General features: G+C 36.7%; 2 protein-coding genes across 2 annotated transcripts in view; both read right to left on the reverse strand.

Moving 5' to 3' along the window:
• Nucleotides 1–20,027, reverse strand: part of LOC128869066 (organic cation transporter protein) — a 131,073-nt gene that overhangs the window by 79,059 nt on the left and 31,987 nt on the right. The gene's annotated exons all lie outside the window — the stretch shown is intronic.
• On the reverse strand, nt 30–6,158 carry LOC128869082 (zinc finger BED domain-containing protein 4-like). Its single transcript, XM_054111618.1, has 2 exons — nt 809–6,158; nt 30–745 (listed from the first exon to the last, which is right to left on the reverse strand). The coding sequence occupies exons 1-2, from the start codon at nt 1,673–1,675 to the stop codon at nt 599–601; spliced, it is 1,014 nt and encodes a 337-aa protein (XP_053967593.1). The 5' UTR covers nt 1,676–6,158; the 3' UTR covers nt 30–598.

Here is a 20,027-nt window from a genome sequence, read left to right on the forward strand (position 1 = left end):
TTTTTTTTTTTCATTAAATTTTTCTATATTTTGTATATTATTTTATGGTACTTTGTAAGTTATTTAAATATAATTTTTTTTTTTTAAAAGTTACATAAAGACTTTTTCATATTTTTTCTTTTATTTTATTTTGTAAATTTTGTTTCCTAGTTTTTCGTATACACATTAGAGGTGCCAAACTATCGATGGTGGGCGCCATCGATTGTGGACGATAGTAATTTTCAAACCATCGATGGTGGTCGATAGTCGCAATAAAGAACAGTGATTGAAAATCATTGAAATTTGTAAGAAAAAACAAATAATTTGAATTTTATTTTAATTCATAAGGAACACTTTAAGACAACTATATATTTTCACAAGTGTGAGTGATTTACATTTGGAAAAAAAGAGTAAGAGTACAGGCTATGGGTCTTTTCTGCCAAAATATTGAACTTATAAGTTTAAGGAACATTGCTTACATTTTATGAAATTACATTTTAAGGGAAAAGCTAAAAATACAAAAGCCTTATAAAAGACTTAAAAGCTAAAACTTGAAAACTATAATATGATTTACCTATTTATTATAGCGAAAGATTTTTGTTTAAAAACAACAAAACGTTCACATTTTCTTCTTTAAGCCGTGTTCGCCTATCAGAAACAATTTGTCCCGCCTTGCTGAAAGCCTTTCCGACTCCACAGACGTTGCGGGGATGCATAAATATTTATACATCAGTAATTTTAATAAAGGGAAATCCACCTGGTTGACCTGCAATCAAATGTATTACCAAAACTTAGTTTTATGTATCGAAGATTGATTTATTAATTTTACCTTGATCCATAAAAGATGGTCCATTTCCTGTGGGGCTATGTCTCTCTCCAGATACTGCCTTTTAATAATGATGGCATCAGATCGAACATTACTCTTTTTAGTAGCACATCGTTGGTTCAAAAAATCAAAAATTGGGTCCGTAGTGGTCGTGCTTGCTTCCAGACTGACAGGGTCTTCAACATAAGTCAAATTGCCCAAATTCATTTGTTCAGCATTTGCGTTGGATTGAAACCCATCTTTTTTGAAGCGTGGATCCAAAATCGTAGCCATCCTTGTTACCGTGCGTAGCTCATATATAGATAGTCGTTTTTTAATCGACTCCAACATAACATCTTTCATAGATTTGCCTACCGCAGTTGCCAACTGAGATGAAAAATTTCCAATTTGCCGATATAGTCCATATGCCAATGGTATTATTAATGACACTGTAACGTATTTGCCACCAGAAACTTTTTCGGACACGTTCTTAAATAATGCTAATATTTTGTCAATATCTTTCAACACGTTGATTTCCTCTGCACTAAATGGTAATGGTGCATTTGTTGTTGATAATAGCACACTGGCAATGGCTTCATGGGTTAATAAAACTCTCTCAATCATGTCGTGGAAGCTGTTCCACCTTGTTTGAGCTTCTTGCAACAAGGTACATGCGAAATTTTCTTGAACTTGTTTCAATTTTTCGTTCGCAATTGAACTTTTCTTAAAAAATATTACAATATTTTTACATTTTGCAAACAAAGCTTTTGTGACATCGTTGTGATTGAGATTCAAGCCATCTTGGACTACCAAATTAACTGTATGAGCAAAGCATGGCAGATTTTGGATTTTTAAAATTTCCCATGCTTTCAGCATTGTTGTCGTATTCATGTACGAAATGAACCGTTACCATTATAAAGCTCACGTTAGCACTAGATGTCCACATATCGCAAGTGATAACAATGTTCGAAACCTGCCCCAAAATTGTTGACAATTTTTCCGTCGTTTTTTTAAACAAATTGGTCATCAGGGCGTTTTCCAAATGACTCCGGCTGGGAAGCTTGTAACGTGGATCTAAGGCTGTAATTAATTTAATAAATCCTTTGTCCTTCAGTATGCTAAAGGGCTGAATATCCTTAGCAACCCTCTCTGCTACGAGTTCATCTAAGTCCTTTTTACGCTTAGAGTTTGCATCAAACAACACAGCCCTTTTAAAGTATGACTCCACTGACCGCATGCTTGACCTGCAGCTGCTGTTGAAAGACGCAATGTTCTCGTCCTGTACAACATCTTCAGAAACTTGTGTATCAGGAGCATTTCTGTCCAAATTCAGGTGAAACCGTTTAAGGTGATCATGCAGGTTCGATGTGTTGCCACTGGTTTTATACTCCTTGGCGCAACTAAGGCATTTGGCAAATTTCTTATCATCAGATCTTTTAAAATAATTCCACACATCCGAAATTTTACTTTTCTTTTTTTGTGCAGGCTTCTCCAACACAAAATTTTTTTCGCTGTCGCTGCTGTTGCAATTGCAACTTGCTGCAGCAGAACTGCGTCCTAAAATTAGACAAAAGTGTTCTAAGCATTCTTACTAATTTGAAAAATGTATTACCTCGTTTAAGAAAGCGATCCATTTATATATTTTTACGAATTGTTATTTTAAACACTTTACAACGTTACACTTTTTAATATTTGTACACAAGCGACGCCACAAATAAAAAAAGCGCGAATATTTGCTTGGTGATGTGTAAATCGCTCTTTTGACGATACTATCGTCCACTATCGAGACTTTGAACCATCGATAGTTCAGTAGCTCGATAGTGCCCTATCATCGATGGTGACGATAGTGCCATCGATAGTTTGGCACCTCTAATACACATATTAATATTCTATCTCTGGCAATATCAAGCGTAAAAAGCTAAAGCATGACATGTTTATGCACGTTTTTGTTTTTGTTTCTGCTGTGTATGAACTGTCAGCAGCTGTCATTTGAATTTAATGTTATTTTATAGTTTTTTGCCACTACGGCGCTGTGACAAGTTAATTTACATGAGCCTGCTGTGGCGTGAAGCGTATAGCGGGCGTGTGTGTGTGTAGAAAGTGAAAAAGTTATATTTATTACAAAAAGCAATCTGTAAATGTATACAGCAAATTAAAAAACTGCTATATTTTTTGGCAAATTGTTTTCATTGTTGGTGCTAAAAATGTTTATATGAATATATATATTACATTTTTACAATAAAATATTACTAAAATTTTGCATACAAGTTACATTCAGCAATTCTCACTTAATTTTTATTTATTAATTTCTTTGGTCAGAAGGTGCTTACAAACAGCTTCAAAATGTTCCATTTACACAGTTTTTATTTTGAATGAAAAATGAGGACTAATTAATTGGCTTCTGCTAAGCAAAACTTTTACGTTCACCCCATTCAGTTAATACTTCGAAAATGCACTTCCCAGTTTAAAATTATTTGTATTTTTCCTAAGCATCGTTAAGGCCTGTACATTTATTTGATGTTTCTGCGGCATCAACCACCTGCATGCTGACCAAGTGGCTTTCCTTTTCAAAAAGTGCAATGCACTTTGGCGTAATTGCCATGACAGTCAACAACAAAAAGTTTTACATGCATACTTGTATGTATATATGTATGCATATATAATATACTTATGTATGTATATGGCTGTAAAAAAAAGTAAAAGTATAAAAATGCGCCCACAAAACATTTTTGTAATTAAATGAAAATTAAGCGCCATAATAACATTGAATGTCAGTGGCTCGTATTGAAATTATGATATGCTTAAATTTATTTGACACCAATAAAATGGAAACACCGACCGCCCACATTGAAATAAACAAAAAACAAACAACAACTATAATAATGAGAATAGATCGAGCCATAGACTAGCCATAGTCATTTGAAATGTCAAGTAAATAGAAGAGATGGACAGCTGATAGATAGAGTATACAAATAGATAGAGTATAGATATAGTATAAAGTATTCATACACACGAGGGCATGTGCACGTATAAGTATATCAACGAATGTCAACTCTCGCAGCGGACGTGAGTATGAGTCTTTACGTGAATGAGAAACTGCTCAGAATTTGGCGTCGATTTATGAATTCTTCCAACGTCTGTTATCTAACGAGAGTCGGTGAAACTTGCCAAGTTCGGCTATTGACCGTGGTCATTTACACTTTCGATCATCCACACACTTACATACATATGTATGTACATGTACATATGTATATTCGTCCGCCGTAGTCGAGTGTGCTTGTGTCCGACTACAATTGCTGTGGCACAGAGTACGGTGCCCACTGTGAGCCTGAATCATCATATGCCTCTGCAAGCAAAGGCAAACTTCCTTGTAACAACGTTTTGGCGTTTGGAAGTGGATTACAAATTTATTTTCAGGATGACAAAAGTCAGCCCGAAAAGGAAGTGTACACCACATTCGGAAAAGTTTTCACTATTTATTTATTTTTTCATTTTAATTATTGGCCTATACCGCAACAAAAATCAAACAATGCAAAGTTTAAAAATGTGTACAAAATTTATAAAACTCGTTGAATTTTCATCAAAAATTCAAACTTTTTAATAAGAATTTCCGGAAAATGTTTGAGTAAGCAGCTTTATTAGATTTGTTTCATTAAATTTTGTTATGTTTGTTAACGATTGCTAGAAATGTTTTTTTATATGGTGGAAAATTATAGAGCGGCGGACAATGATGTTAAAAAAATTATTTGCCTTCTCAAATTCCACACGAAGTCTAGATATTTGCCTTCTTACTTTCTGACAAGCCTCAAATAATTTTAACGGCTCCTTTAAACATACATTTGAAGTGAACAGGCTCCATACGCCTGACTAAATTCCATAAATGCTAGTCTGACTACCTTCAAATGGAGAATTAATCATCATAATATTCATTCATTTTTTATGATTTACTCATAACTTACTTAAAAACTTGTACGCATTCCCTGATATTACTTTCTAGAATATTTAAATTTTCTGTTAAAAAATCACAACTTATACCTACTTACTAACTAATTAAAACAGCAATTAGTGGTAAGGACTGGCCGAGTATAACAAGTATTCCTATCTCGATTTACTATTAATTTTCATTTTCAAAGAATATTTAGCCCAAACAGTTTTTTTTCTATCATTTATAATTTTTAAGGAGATAAATCAAACTCATATTTTAAAATTATATATTTTCTACTTAATATCTGTCAAAAGAGCCGCCACCACACTGTGACAGCTGTCAAAACAACACAAAAATCTGGTAAGAAAAGATTCGAGCTGTAAGAGCTCTGTACATAATATCATTCATCACTCATTTTAAACTGATCTCCACGACACCATGCGCCTAGATCACATTCTGATGCTTAAATTATGGCAATTACGATTTGTTTTTGCTTTTACAGTATTTTTTTTTGTTTAATTTCTCCATTTTTATTCTTTACTTTTGTTTCGCTTCTGCCTGCGCAGATAGTTTATTGTATATTTAAATATATAGCCTCTTGACACTTTATCTATCATCTTCCCATTTGTCTCTATGAATAATTTTCACACATATTCACTTGTTTGATTTTCTATGCCCTCTATGCATTTCAATGCTTAGAAACTGCTTGTAAAAATTTTGCAAATCTCAATTTCAAATATTTCTTTTAATTTCTTGGTACTAAATTAGGTCTAGCCATGAAAACGTGAAATCATATTGCTAGGTCCGTGGGACTATCAAACTCAAAGTGGTAAGTTTTTGTTCGCCGAAAGCCTACAAAAATAAGGCTTGTCCTCTGAGTAGTTCGGAGCGCATACAACTATCTTCTTAACTCGCTTTTGCTGGTCTATTTAAGTACAGGTATCCCTTGTATAACGCGGTCTTATACAACGCGGTTTCGATATAACGCGATTTGGAAAAATTAGGTTTCAGTACAATGCGAAATTTAGGCTTATATAACGCAAAGGGGAAAATACTTAATTATAAAATCTGGTAACATTAATTTGCGTACCACATATTTATTATATGTAATGTATTTTTAATGTAAACCGGGAATTACCCTTTTTTGCCTTAAATAGATAGAATAGATATTAATCTAGCACCTTATTACGAAATTGAAAAGGAGCTTAAAAAAACCACCCACCAAAAACTGATAACAGATTTTGCAATTATAAAACCAGTAGAAGAACCACAAGGTCCCACAACTAGTTTCTTATCCAATAGCGAAAACTATGTTGAAGAAATATTTTTTGAAGAAGCTATTGCTCCCCCAAAACGCCCACGTGCAAAGATCTTTGAAGACAGTGAAACAGATTAATTACCATATGAAGTTTGAAGAATAACAATAAAGTTTTTAACAAGCCTTTAATTTGTTTTAGTTTGTTTTTAAATTTTTTAATGTGCACATAATTATTTAAATTTTGTTTTTTGAATTTTGAAATATGTATGTACATATCTTGTGTTTTTAATTGTATAAGAAAGTCTGAACTTTAGTGTTGAGTTGAGATATATGTGCATCTGTTATTTTGTATGTATTTTATTAAAAAAAACCTATTGGAACATAACCCCCAAATTTATATGAAAACTATGTTTTAGATAACGCGGAATTACATAACGCGCAATTCTTCTGCAACGTAACTATCGCGTTATAGGAGGGATACTTGTACTTGCATATTTTTCTCAATTTCCCTGCCACTGAAACTTAAAGTAACAGGCCACTTTAGCGGCGGAAGGGAATAAGCATGTTTTGGGAGTTTTTTCAGCGAAACAATGAAATAAATTCAGGTTGTTAGAATACCAACAACAAACACATCCCACTCTCGAGCTTACTACAAGCAAAAATGACAACATTACTGAAGATATGGATAAGTTTTGTTACCTCGGTAACTACATACATACATAATAAAAGATGGTTGGGCAGTGTCTGATGTGACAGCACGCACTGCGCTGCATACGCTAAACGACTGTGGCGCTATCGTATTCTGCCACTAAGAACAAATCTTAGAATTTTGAATCGCCGTAAAATCAATTCTCTTATATAGATCAGAGAAATGGCTTAGCTCTTAGCACATAAGCAGATGCCTTGAAACGTTTATTAACAAATGCCTTAGGATCATATGTCGTATATTTTTGCCAAGAACAGACATTCTTTCGCTCACTGATAGCTGCTCAACCAATCTTGAAATTAAAAGACGAAAATGGAACTATAAGTAGATTGGACATACCCTCCGCAAAGAATACGACAATGTAGCCAAATGACTTTTCAATGGAACCCACAAGGAAGTCGGCGCAAAGGGCCCTCGACAAACTTGTATGCGCACGACTCTAATTAAGAGCCGCCATCTGGAACGAAATTATACATATTTTGGCTGAACGAAATCGTTGGAGAGCCTTTGTTTCCACCCTATTTTCCGACTACGAGCGATAATATGTGCAGAGAATTTTTTTATCGGTTTTTGTAGTAATTCTTTAGTTCTTCCTAAAAATGCCATCAAAAGTATTTATTATCAAGAAATCAAAACAAATCAAAAAGCGCCTTGCGCTACATGGCAATTCCAATATAAATTATTATCATTATTATTATTTCCAACGTAATAATGACTTTAATAGCTTACGATGGGCAGACATAATATGTACTATGAGAAAGGTTTCGTATATCCGCATACCTGCTAATGATCCTCCAGAGCTACCTGAGCGAGCGTGAACACCACACCAGATGCTCAGAAAACTAAAACGGCAAAGTCTGGCCCCGATCTCTGAAATTTGAGCTATTATGGCATCCTGAGTACAGCCTACCTCACTGTTTCGAGTGCAGTAGCTTTTGTGATCAGTGGGGAGATACCTATCGACCTCATGGCCAAGGAACGAGTGGATGCGTGGGCTTCCAGAGTAAAAATACGTACCACTGGGACACTGAATTCAGTGGCAGATAGACGGCGAAGTTGACTTCTACAATAGGTAAATGGGCACAATGAAATTTCGGGGAAGTTGGCTATTTCATGACTCAGTTGCTCTCGGACCACGGATACTTCCGGAAATACCGCATTGGTAAGGTAAGTGGCCCCTGGTGCATATACTGCGAAGCACCGAACGATGACGCCGAACACACGTTCTTTAATTGCGACAGATGGCTCGTCGCGCCAACCAATCTGATCGACAAGTTGCTTCAACGCTATAGTAACGGAAATTCGGTCAAAAAATACGTTGAAGGCGTATTACGGAGAAAAAAGATAGACTCGACGCAGTACAACAAAGCGAAGTCTCACAGACTGAGACATGAGATGACGACTCTATAGCACCAAGCTGGGTATAAGCATGGTGGACCCAGACGTGGGCGAATAAAAATAAGTTTTTTGATTGCACGTACGAATTTTTAATGTATCGATTTTCGAAAAAAAAAGATTCTTTAAAAAAAAAAAAAAAAATATTCGAAAGCTGCTACTAAAACAATATATTGAATATTTATCGAAAAAGTCCATTTATACTGTGATGTAGCATATAATATCAACATGCATACATACAAATTTCAAGTCATTCGGCCAAGACTTATGCGAGTTAACCGACAGAATTTCGAGTCTCTTGGTTTCGAGAGAAATGATTTTAAAGTTTCGAGTGCAGTACGGCATTGAACTGAAAAAGGTTACGACAAAATTCAAACCAGAACAGCAACTCAACAGAGGCGGGAGAAATGTTAGAGCCTTTTATCAACTTCGTTTTAGCACCCAAACTAGGAATGTGTTTGCTTGGGTTTTTAACAAAGATACATCATGTGAACTAACTTTTAAATTGCGAGTGTTTAAGCTCCACACAAACAGCGATAACTTTTACAATTATTAATTTTTTTTTTCGGAAATTCTGACTAGCAAAAAAAAAAATTTAATATTATCATTTTTTCGGGCCACTGACTACCCCTAACCCCTTAAGATCATCAACCAACAAATCGCACAGTTCTTCAATGTTCATGGTTTGAAAGGCATAAATAACATCGATGAAAAAATAAATAAATAAATCGTTCATTGTCTTTACACGCTATATTTGTATAGCGAATTGTATGAGTTTATTAATACGTTATGACTTTTTAAAGACACTTTATTAAATACTGCATTGTGGGTGTGAAATGTCTGACAGCCTACTCATACTCATCATCTACTATCTCTCTCCCATACGTTTGTGGTGGTGCAACTTTCGCACTCACTCCCGTACTTGGGTGTTGTGAAGTTTTATTATCAATTAAAAATAATATTTTTTCATAATAACTTTTAATTGTTGCTTCACATGGCAATGTTTTGAGCATTAAAAGAAAAAAATATAAAAATAAAAATGCAAAAAAGAAAACAAGAAAAACTTGCACGTTGAATAAAACCACCGTCAGTGTGCCGCATTTCGCGAATTCCTATGTGTCAAAGGGTCGTCTGCTTCATTGCCATTGACAAGAGAATTGTGTGTGCGTGGGTAAAAATAGTTTACAGCATTTGTAGATGGATAACAACGAATGTCGACACTTTTTGCATCATGATTGATGTTTATAATTTTGTACGATATGTACCTGTATATCACCATGTTTTCGCTCTCACTTTTCAATTATATTGCTGAAGCTCTATTTATTCCATGTCATATTTACGCTCGGACGGTCAAGTCGATTGTTTGATACATAAAATGTAGGATTTGAAAATAATCGTGATTTTTTTAAATTAAACACAGAAATTCACATATTCCGATACCAATAAGGGCTACTTAGATGCATATACTCATATAAGGGTTTCTAAAAAAAATGGATCGATATTGATAGGCTGTTGAGCCACAATAACGATGTTTAAATTATGGATTCGAATACGACAAAAATAGTGGTTTTCCTTTTCCTTTTGGGAGACACTTTTTGAGAGTTTATTTTGTTGAGCAAGTTGCGCACGAGTTCAGCTAGTTATAAGTTCATCTGACACTTTTTTCACGACTCCAACCAAACAGAAATAAAATATGCTAATAACCGCAGGAATAACTGGAGCAATGAAATCGACGTGCGTTCAATGGACATACTTCAGGTCACGCTCTACCTGTAACCAATAGACTTACAACTACAACTAACAACAACGAACAGCGCCTTCAGAATAAAAGCAGGTGGGGTCATAGTGTTATTTCAGAAAGGCAGAGGCTTACTAGCAACTCATCAGATATTACTTTCGCTACCCTAGACTTTAGAATAGAGTTCAAGGTAAGGTTTCCCGAGCGAAAAAAATCGAATTTGAATTCAGTAGTCATAGAAAATACAGCCACACTTTACACTAACGGATCCAAGATGAATTGCGGCGCCCATGTATATTCGTAAAACCTCAAAACATTCCAGTCTTTTCTTCTGGAGAATTAATAAATTAAATAAAATATTGCCACATACACTTCTATTAGGTGTTTGGCCGCGCTCCCGCTCCTAATTGGGCTGTGCGTTTTGACGGGATACCTAGAATTTTAAGCCAACCCGAATGCCAAACGTTTTTTATGAGCAACTTTTTCATGGCAGAAATACTCCCGGAGGTTTGCCATTCCCTGCCGAGGGGCGACCACAATTGGAAACAACATTTTCTATTATTTGGTGCACGGATATTCGAACCTACGCCCTACCGAATGGTTTTCATAATAACTTCATTCCATTCGGCTATAGCGGCCTGGGGAGTTGGGAGTTATTTTTCAAGCAGAAGTTCTCGGGATAATGGAAGCTTGTAGGATAATTAGAAATCATCCACAATAAATGTCGGAAATATGTGTGTTTTTCAGATAATCAGTCAGTAATTTTAGGTTTAAAGTCACCCTTAACTAATTCAAAAATCGTCATCTGGGTGCCTGACCATATGAACATAGAGCGAAATGAGAAAGCTGATGAACTGAATGATGAACACACTACCACAAATCCGAAGTGGTAGAAATAGGCTGTCCCCAAGGTGTACTCAAAAAGGAAGTCTTCTCGCTATTTCAGAACCAGGCCGTTGACTAATGGACTAGTACGGGTCCCTGCGAAATATTGACACAAACGAGACCCCATTTCAACAAATCCAGATCTGACGAGTTGCTAAGAAAGCCACTAGCAAGCATATTCAGAATTACAGCAACAATAACCGTCTACTGGTTTTTGAGAAGCCATGCCAAGAAGATGGCCGTACAACGATAGATGCAGAAGCTGCAATCAAAAAGATCCTAAGCAAACCGTCTTTCACGATCTGTGAGTGCCCAAGTCTGGATGCTCTACGACATAGAATGCTGGCGCAATTCTCGATGGTTAACTTGAAAGAAATTGCAAAAATTTATATCTTCTTTTGATACCAAAAACATGTAAAAGTATAGATGGCAGGGTGGTATCGAGGAATCGCTAAAGCTAGAACTCCAGAAAAGCCCTTTAAGGCGCTGTGACTTTCGAAGTTGCTCAGGCTTTACAGGCGTTTCTGGTATAAAAAGTAAGCAACTCCATGCGATAATTTTCAGATGTGTCATTTTCTTGCAATGGTTACGTATTGCAACGAAACATGGAGAAGTCGGCAGAAAATTCTTTCTTACTGTTATAAATATCTTCGCTTTTGCGACTTTTAAGTTATATTTAATAATAATATTAAGCTCTGCTCCATTTTTAAAGTTTAAATATCAAAACAAATAGTGAAGCATACAAATAACCTTGTGGGTGGGTTAGTTTGTATATATATAATTGGCGCGTACGCCCTTTTTGGGTGTTTGGCCGAGCTCCTCTTCCTCTTTGTGGTGTGCGTCTTGATGTTGTTCCACAAATGGAGGGGCCTACGGTTTTAAGCCGACTCCGAATGAATGACAGAAATTTTTATGAGGATCTTTTTCGATGCAGATATACACTCGGAGGTTTGCCATTGCCTGCCGAGTGGCGACCGCTATTAGAAAAAAGTTTTTCTTAATTTTGGTGTTTTCACCGAGATTCGAACCGATGTTCTCTCTGTGAATTCCGAATGGTAGTCACGCACCAACCCATTCGGCTACGGCGGCCGTTTGCTGGGGTAAAAAACCCGAATCATTCACATACGTAGAACTGGTTGCCGTGGGAATCAGGATCGAACAGAACTACAACTACTGGAACAGGTAGTTTACAGATACGCAACAAATGAGAGTCATCAGTAGTCTCTTACCACCTTCCTAAATTTCCGATCTCCGAACGCCGCCATTGGAGCCCAACCACCTCCCGTCGCACATAAAGAGAAAGCTCTTCCTCGCTGCCTCGTGAGATTTACATTCAGGATTTTGTAACAAGTTAAATTTCTACCTATCCGGAATCGACCCCGACGTACTCAGTATATATCCGACATCTGAAGATACTGCCCCCGTAACCAAAAGGGTTGGTGCGTGACTACCATTCGGAGGTGCACACGTTTGAGTTTCCTTGCATGAAACACCAAATGATAGGAAACGTTTTTTCTAATAGCGGTCGCCCCTCAGTAAGCAATGACAAGCAACCGATTGTATTTATGGGGATCCCTACAAAATGCTGTATATCAAAATTCTTTTCGTACGAAATACTGTAAATTAACGTAACAAAATTCTGCAGTGACAAAATTCTGTACTGTCTTAAAAAAATTCTGTATTGACAAAATTGTGTATTGACGAAATTCTGTACTGACGAAATTCTGTACTGACGAAATTCTGTATTAACAAAATTCTGTATTGAAAAAATTTTGTGTTGACAAAAGTCAACGAAAAAAGGAGTTCTACGCAAAAATACGGTGGATTGCGTAGCCGGAGTTGGACTGATGAGGGTTATTTTTTTGAAGCGCTGCCGAAGGCCGCCCACGCGAAAAGGAGTTCAACGCAAAAATACGGTGGATTGCGTAGCCGGAGTCGGACTAATGAGGGTTATTTTACTGAAGCGCGGCCGAAGGCCGCCCACGCGAAAAAGAGTTCTACGCAAAAATACGGTGGATTTTATGGAAACTGAAGAAAAAAAATGCGCACTTTTTTTATAAAATTTGTTGAATTTCTTATCATTTACTTACAGCATTTCGTCAATACGGAATTTTGTCAATACAAAATTTCGGCAATACAAAATATTTTTTACAGAATTTTGATATACAGAATTTCGTATACAGAATTCTATAAAACAGAATTCTGAAATACAGAATTTTGTATACAGCATTTTGTAAACAGAATATTGTATCATACAGCATTACGTACCCAACCCGTATTTATGCCATGAAAAAGCTCCTCCTAAAAGACCATTTGCTTAAAACTGTAGGTCCGCCTTTGTGGAGCAACAACAAAACACACACCAAAATACATAGGAGCAAGAGCTCGCGCAAACACCCAATAAAGTGTGAAAGCGACAATTATATATAAATTTAATATGTATATATTAGGGCGGGTCGATTTAAAAATCGCTCATTGCTCTGTGAAAATCGTATTCTAAGGATCAAAATAAGAAACTTTGCCGAAGGAAAGGAAGGAAGGATGTCCCCCAATTTGGGTCGAACGAAAAATCCCACTTTGACCCATTTAGAGTGCTCTAATCGAGTCCAAATGTATGACCGGCCCCCACTAACTATGGACGGCCGATCCACCCATGCCAGTGGCACACCCCCTGGAACTCCCGTGGGGGGTTCCCCATACAAAAATGCAAGCGACATTCGCTTTTATTAAATTATCTCATAGGCTGTTTGAGAATTGCACACATTTCGCATTCGCTTTAAGGGCATGGGAGTGAAAATTACGTATACTATACGTCAACAAAACAAAACAAGAAGACTGCAGCAATCAATAACTGTGTAGCTACAAGCGAATTGCATTTCATATAACAGCAGACGCGGCACTGATAGCGTTTGCAAGATGAATTGTGATAGCAAGTAATAACATGAAATATCCGCTCGCTTTTCTCATTCAAAAAGCTCTAAATCCGATTGATTTTGTCGCAACAACTGACCCATATAATTTCTGAGTCCAACAAGCAGTAACAGTAGCAAATGGAGAAAGCAAACAATATAAAAGCTGATAGACAACCAAATGAAATTTTCTAAGTTTGAAGTATTTTTACAATTTCAATTTGCAAATGTGTAATATGAACGAATACCACACAGCTGCCGGCTGCATGCCACACTTCATTTGTAGCAAACAGTTGGTGTTGCATGCAGGTGTGCTTATGCCACTGGCCGCAATGGCAATGGAGCCGGCTACAACGCAGCGAACAATATGCTGTTAATATTTATTATGCCCGTATAAGGATGTAGGTGTGTGCATGCCAATATAGCTGCGTTTTGTTGCTGGTATAAATATACATACAATATTTGTGTATGTAAGCATGTATGCCATTGTAGTGCGAACATTAAGTTAAATGCATTTGCATATAAATATGCTGTCGGCGACGGAAGCAACAACAACAAATAACAAATCAACCAGAATTCATGTGAACTGGCGAAGTGGCTGCAAGCAACAAACACTCTGCATATACACATTTTGCATACTTATATATATGTAAGTATGTATGTACATCACAGCAGCTTTCCGTGCTGCTGGCATAGTTGGCCATAATAATACATGCAAATTTGCATAAGTGATGCAGTCAACAAGATGAGAAGAATACGAAAAATTCAATCTTTTTAAATGCATTTTACTTTAATATGCAATTTTGGCTACAAAAAAATTTATTCAGATATTCCAGAGGGTTTTCAATCTGTATATAGTTTTGGTCGTGTATATTATTAAAGATGTTTATGAAGTTCATTAAATAGCAAGCTGAGAAATAAATTTTACTTGATATATACGAAAACAATATTGTACAAGGTGGCGCAAAATTAATAATCCTACTGGAAGATTTATAAGTTTTTCAAATGGTGCTGCACGTCAATCACTTTTGAAATTTGTTTGTATACCCGTACTAGACAGCTGCAGTATACAAACATACATGGAATGGAGCACGAGAAGGTCAAAATAAAGATTTCCATCACCCAAAATCATTTTCCAAAAAGTAATCGCAAATGCAATAATAAGCTTCAAGATTAGGTAGGTTAGGTTAGGTTAGGTTAGACTGGTTGGCAATAAGCCACGCATAGACCTTTTGGTCCCTAGCGATACCAGATGGAGACCGACCTCTATGAATACCTAAAGTAGACATCATGTAGGATGTCAGCGCTTTTGGCGAATCTAAGTAGGGCTGGGAGCTCCGCTTTTGAGGCGTCCTCCAGACCCTCAAACAGTGGGGCTCCCAGGCATCTTAGTCGCGTTTTTAATAATGCCGGACAAACGCACAGAAGGTGTTCTAAAGTCTCCTCAACATCCTCTCTGCATTTCCTGCGTTTGCCCGTGTTAGCAATCCCTATCTTTTACGCATGTGTAGCCGATAGATTATGACCTGTTAGCATAAGTATAATAGTTCGGCAGTACTTTCGCGAGAGCGTAAGTACGAATTGAGTCAGATTTTTTTCGTTAGCTCTATACATGACTTTTGCTGTTTTGCATGTAGTCAGGTTAGTCCACCTAGCTTCCACTCGATTTTTCATGTGGTCGTCCATTTCGTTGTATATTGTGTTTAGCGGTTTTGGTATGTCGTTCTCTTGTTCAAATGGTAGTCTCACAGCACTTTTTGCTATCTCATCTACTATTTCGTTCCCCATAATGCCTTTGTGACCAGGTACCCAGTAGATATGCAGCCTACTGTTTCCGGCTAGCCTTTCTATGGCCTCCCTGCTCCGCCGAACATTTTTGGACTTAATACAATATGAGCTTATTGCTTTTATTGCTGCTTGACTGTCCATGTATATATTAATTGTTGAGTTCTTTCTTGTTCTAGTGTAGGCTAGCTCCGCGGCCTTCCCCACAGCAAAAACTTCCGCTTGGAAAGTACTGCTGTGGTCTGGCAGCTTGATAGGCTGCCTTATTTCTAGTTTTGAGCAGGAAATACCCGCTCCCACTCCGTCTGGAGTTTTCGAGCCGTCTGTATAGATGTGAAAAGTTCTATGGCCAGGATTCATGCCTTTGTGCCATCCTTCCTCTTTAATTGTAGTGCGAAACCTTCTCTCCCAATTAAAGTACGGAGTCATGTAGTCCGTGCCACCTGAGCTCCACTTTCCTATTGAGCTGTGACCGAAGGTTCTGCAGGTGGATACCCCCGCAGCCATTAGCCTCCTCGCGGATTTCGCTGCCAGGCTTTCAGCCATGAGGTCAATAGGTGGCATGCTGAGTATCATTTCCAGCGCCGCCGTTGGAGTGGTCTTCATCGCTCCTGTTATGCACAGAGCAGCGAGTCGTTGAATCCTTTCCAGTGACATTAGGTATGTCAGTTTTCTTGTCGCAGTCCACCATACTAATAAAGTTTAGGTAAGTTATCTTAAATATACATACGCAGTGATTAGCAATAAATTCCCAAAAATTAAGCTACCCGTTCAAATATCGCAGATTAGCTGCAAAATTGACAATCTGTTGCCAAGACTGTTAAGAAAGATTTTTCTTCAAATAAATTATTTTGGTGGAATATTTTATTGTTTTTGACTTCTTCATTTATTATTAACAATATGGAAAGAAGGCAAACAGAAGCAATAGCTAGTTTAATTGCGCAATTGTAGTAATAGACATTTGGAGAAAATCGGTAAACGACGTTCACTGAGTTGCCAAAAATTATGGGAACAATACGCATGGGCAACTCGATATTACATTTGATAATAAGCAATAACAGGTCAAAGTGTCCATTTGCACACGTAAGAAATTGAGAGTATATCAGCCTTTCTCATTAATGAATTTAATAATCAACGTGTATCCGTATATTATAGGTGTGCTGTGATTCTGAGAGCCAGACATTGCCTCCTGCACCGACCAGTTTCTTAAGGAGCGTTTTAGGATGAGCCGGAAACCCTTGCCTTTTTGTGTAACGATCGCTTATTTCTTTATAGTGAATGCATAATTAATAATATTTAATAAATATTTTATTAGAATTATATATACAATTACGTTTATTTAGTTTCTACTTTGACGTTTCTCTTGACATTCGTAACAAATAATAATCGACAAAGCAGAAAACCTAGGGTTGTATGGAAAAACGGATCATTATTATCTAAGATTATTTTATAATTTGCGAGAGAAATTTTGTGTGGGTAATCTCGTTACTGAATTATAGAAAAGTAGATAATCTAGTTAAATGTAAATCTATTATTAAGGTGCCAGCCGTTTGATCCAGCGACACACTTAGATCAAATACCATAGATACATACAGATGCTTGTTGTGTTATCGCATTTGGCTAAACTATTCCCCCTTGAATGCGGCCGCTGTAGCCGAATGGGTTGGCGTCACCATCATTCGAAAGTTTATGTAGGTTCGAATCTTCGGGTATCAAACACCAAAATAATAGAAAGTTTTTTGTAATAGCGGTCGCCCCTCGGCATGCAATGGGAAACCTCCGAGTGTATTGCTGCCATGAAAAAGGTGCTCATAAAAAACATTTGCCGTTCGGAATAGCCTTAAAACTGTATGTCCGTCTATTTGTAGAGTAACTTCAACACGTACACCACGCACCACAAATATTTAGAAAGAGCAGCTCGGCCAAACACCCAAAAATTTTGTGAGCACCAATTGCTTATTTTATTTATTTATTCCAACTTGAAACATCTTCTCCAACGCCCTTGAGGAATGTCGATGATTACCTTAAATGGAGACTATTGTCATCAGTCGCTCTTAATGTGAAGAACTTTTGACGTGATAACGTCTTATAATTCGATTTAGCCAGCTGCACGCACCAAAAAATGCGGCGTTATCTTGCTCATGCGTCGTTATCTTGAATGTCGTTCACTTGCTGCAGAAGTGACTTAATAAAAAAACTTGTAGCTATAACCAAAGACCAGCTCTTTTTTTATGATATGTAAAAAATTGATGGTGATATCTATTGAAAATATCTCGTTATATGAAAATATGTCTTTACTTTTGCTTAGGCAGGCATGGCTGCTAAATTGAAAATTTGAAGCCGTTTTCCGCAGATTTTTGATTGTTTTAGTTATGATTTTCATTCTGCAATCGAGTGATATGCTCTCTTATTTCAGAGAGCTACACTTCTACTTTTCAATAACTTGAATACTTTACAAACTTTTAAGTAGCATTATGCTAGTGGCTCTTCTTCACGATAAGTCTACTGAGTCATACTTTACCTTGTAATCTCATCAACCAGTTTTTCTCTTTGACTCGAGAGCCAAATGAGGTGACGTTCATTCTACTTGGTCATCTTATGCGAAGATCTGTGGCAAGCCGGTTATTGGGTAGGCTTAGTATTGAAAGTAACAGACCACAAAGCTAAATTGCTAGTATATAAATATGAATGTGTCTTTTGCTATACTTTCGGTTCAGGTCTGCTACCCAGCCCCTATAATTACTGATGCATTCACTTGGAAAATGCTGTAATCGTCGAGTAATTGAAAAAGAGCTTTCGGGTGAGCTTCACGGGTAACGCTAAATAACTACTACTGTAACGCTAAAATTAAAGTCGTCCACGTAGATGGCTTCACTAAAAACAAAATCACCTTTAGCGTATTTGAAAGTATCAGGCAATCTATAATCTATCTTTTAATGCTCACTCTGAACTACAATTTCGATTGATATTAATTTTTTTTTTTGTGGAAAGCAAGTTGGTGAAATATTTACTAAAAGCTTAGAAAAAAATTAATTACAGGCATTAACATATTTTTTAGCCATTTCATAGAAGGTTGGATAGCCATCTGCAAGGATTGGGATATGCGCCACCTACCGTCCGTGCGCTTAGTCTCCGGAGAGTCCATCACACCTTCTTCTCATGTGTGATGCTATAGCGCGAAGAATGATGAGATATCTCGGCCGGCCGATATAAACCTTTAGCTCAGCCCAGCTCTATTTTAGGTTTACTAGGGGAACTGGGTTCAGAAGAGCTACTGTGATGAATAGAGGGCACATGAGGTCGAAGGGCACTCCTCATTTTCATTAAGTAATCCACTCAAGATATATTTATTCTGAATTAGTTTGTTTGAATGAAAAATTTAGGAATGTAAAATAAGAAAAAAAATCATTAAATTTGAAGGTAATACCTTTGCTCTTTTACGATAATACCCGAATGTATTTTGATGATGCTATGATTCCATTTGTGGAGCAACATCAAGACGCACGCCACAAATAGGAGGATGAGCTCGGCCAATCACCCAGAAAAGGTATTTGCGCAAATTACGATTATACGTGTTCCTATATGCAAGGCGGCGCAAAATTAATCATCTAATTTTATTTTTGAATAATTTGTTTACTGAATAAAATAAATGACTTTGCATAATGGAGATCTTTATTTTGACCTTAAGTGCCCCATTGCTTATCTGTTTGTATACTGCAGCTGGTTAGTTCACAAGTGTCAAATACCTATAATTCAGGTACGACGCCAATTGCAAAAAGTATAAGTCTTCCGAAAGCGTGCGCCACCTTGTATATGTGTATATTCATTGGAATTAGGGAGAACCTCTGCGAACTATTTCCTCCCAAACGAGATTTCCGACTTTAATCTGATGCAGAAACTTCCAACGTTAGATCAAAGGAAATGCGCGATTTCGGATCATACACTAAAAACTATATACATCTAAGCATCTGCTTTAATTGGTTTTAGATTTTGTACAGAGAATCCTATGATAAAGAGTTTTATTTGATTTGTTTTAATTTTTGTTTTGTCGTTCAAGTAAAAATCTGAACTGTTTAACAAATTATTTGAAAGATAAGTGCGCAGATAAGTAAGCAGTAGATTTAAGCTACATCAGCAATTATTACTTTTAATGTTGAAGAGTGTAGCAAAACATCTCAAGAATTTCCTTTAAAGTTTTTATCCTTATATATCCTTAGCAATTTGCATTCAAATCCTCTAAAAATTCACAACTTTGAACAATACATGCCACCCAAAAAGTCAGACAATAGCTAAAAATATTAGGTTGGCGTTAGTGGCATTTGAGCGAACAAATTTGTCGACAAATACTGGAATTTGATGAAAAGAAGTTATGAATGGCGCCCAGGGCTACCCGTTTTTGGCTAACAAATTAACAAATATCCTTCAAATAATTGCCGGATTCACCTCTCTGCAGGATTAAAATAATGTGCTCAACTGGTATGACGCCGACAGACTATTTCTGTGTTAATGTATCACTCCGAGGCACCTAAAAATTGAGGTGATAGAAAGTGTAGGCATGAAAGTGTCCTTTGGGAAGATGTATTCTTTGCAGGCGATACAATTTGATACATTTGAAAGAATAATCAACTTTAGTTTTATATAG

This window comes from Anastrepha ludens, chromosome 2 (genome assembly GCF_028408465.1).
Source record: "Anastrepha ludens isolate Willacy chromosome 2, idAnaLude1.1, whole genome shotgun sequence".
NCBI classification, from domain to species: Eukaryota; Metazoa; Arthropoda; class Insecta; order Diptera; family Tephritidae; genus Anastrepha; species Anastrepha ludens.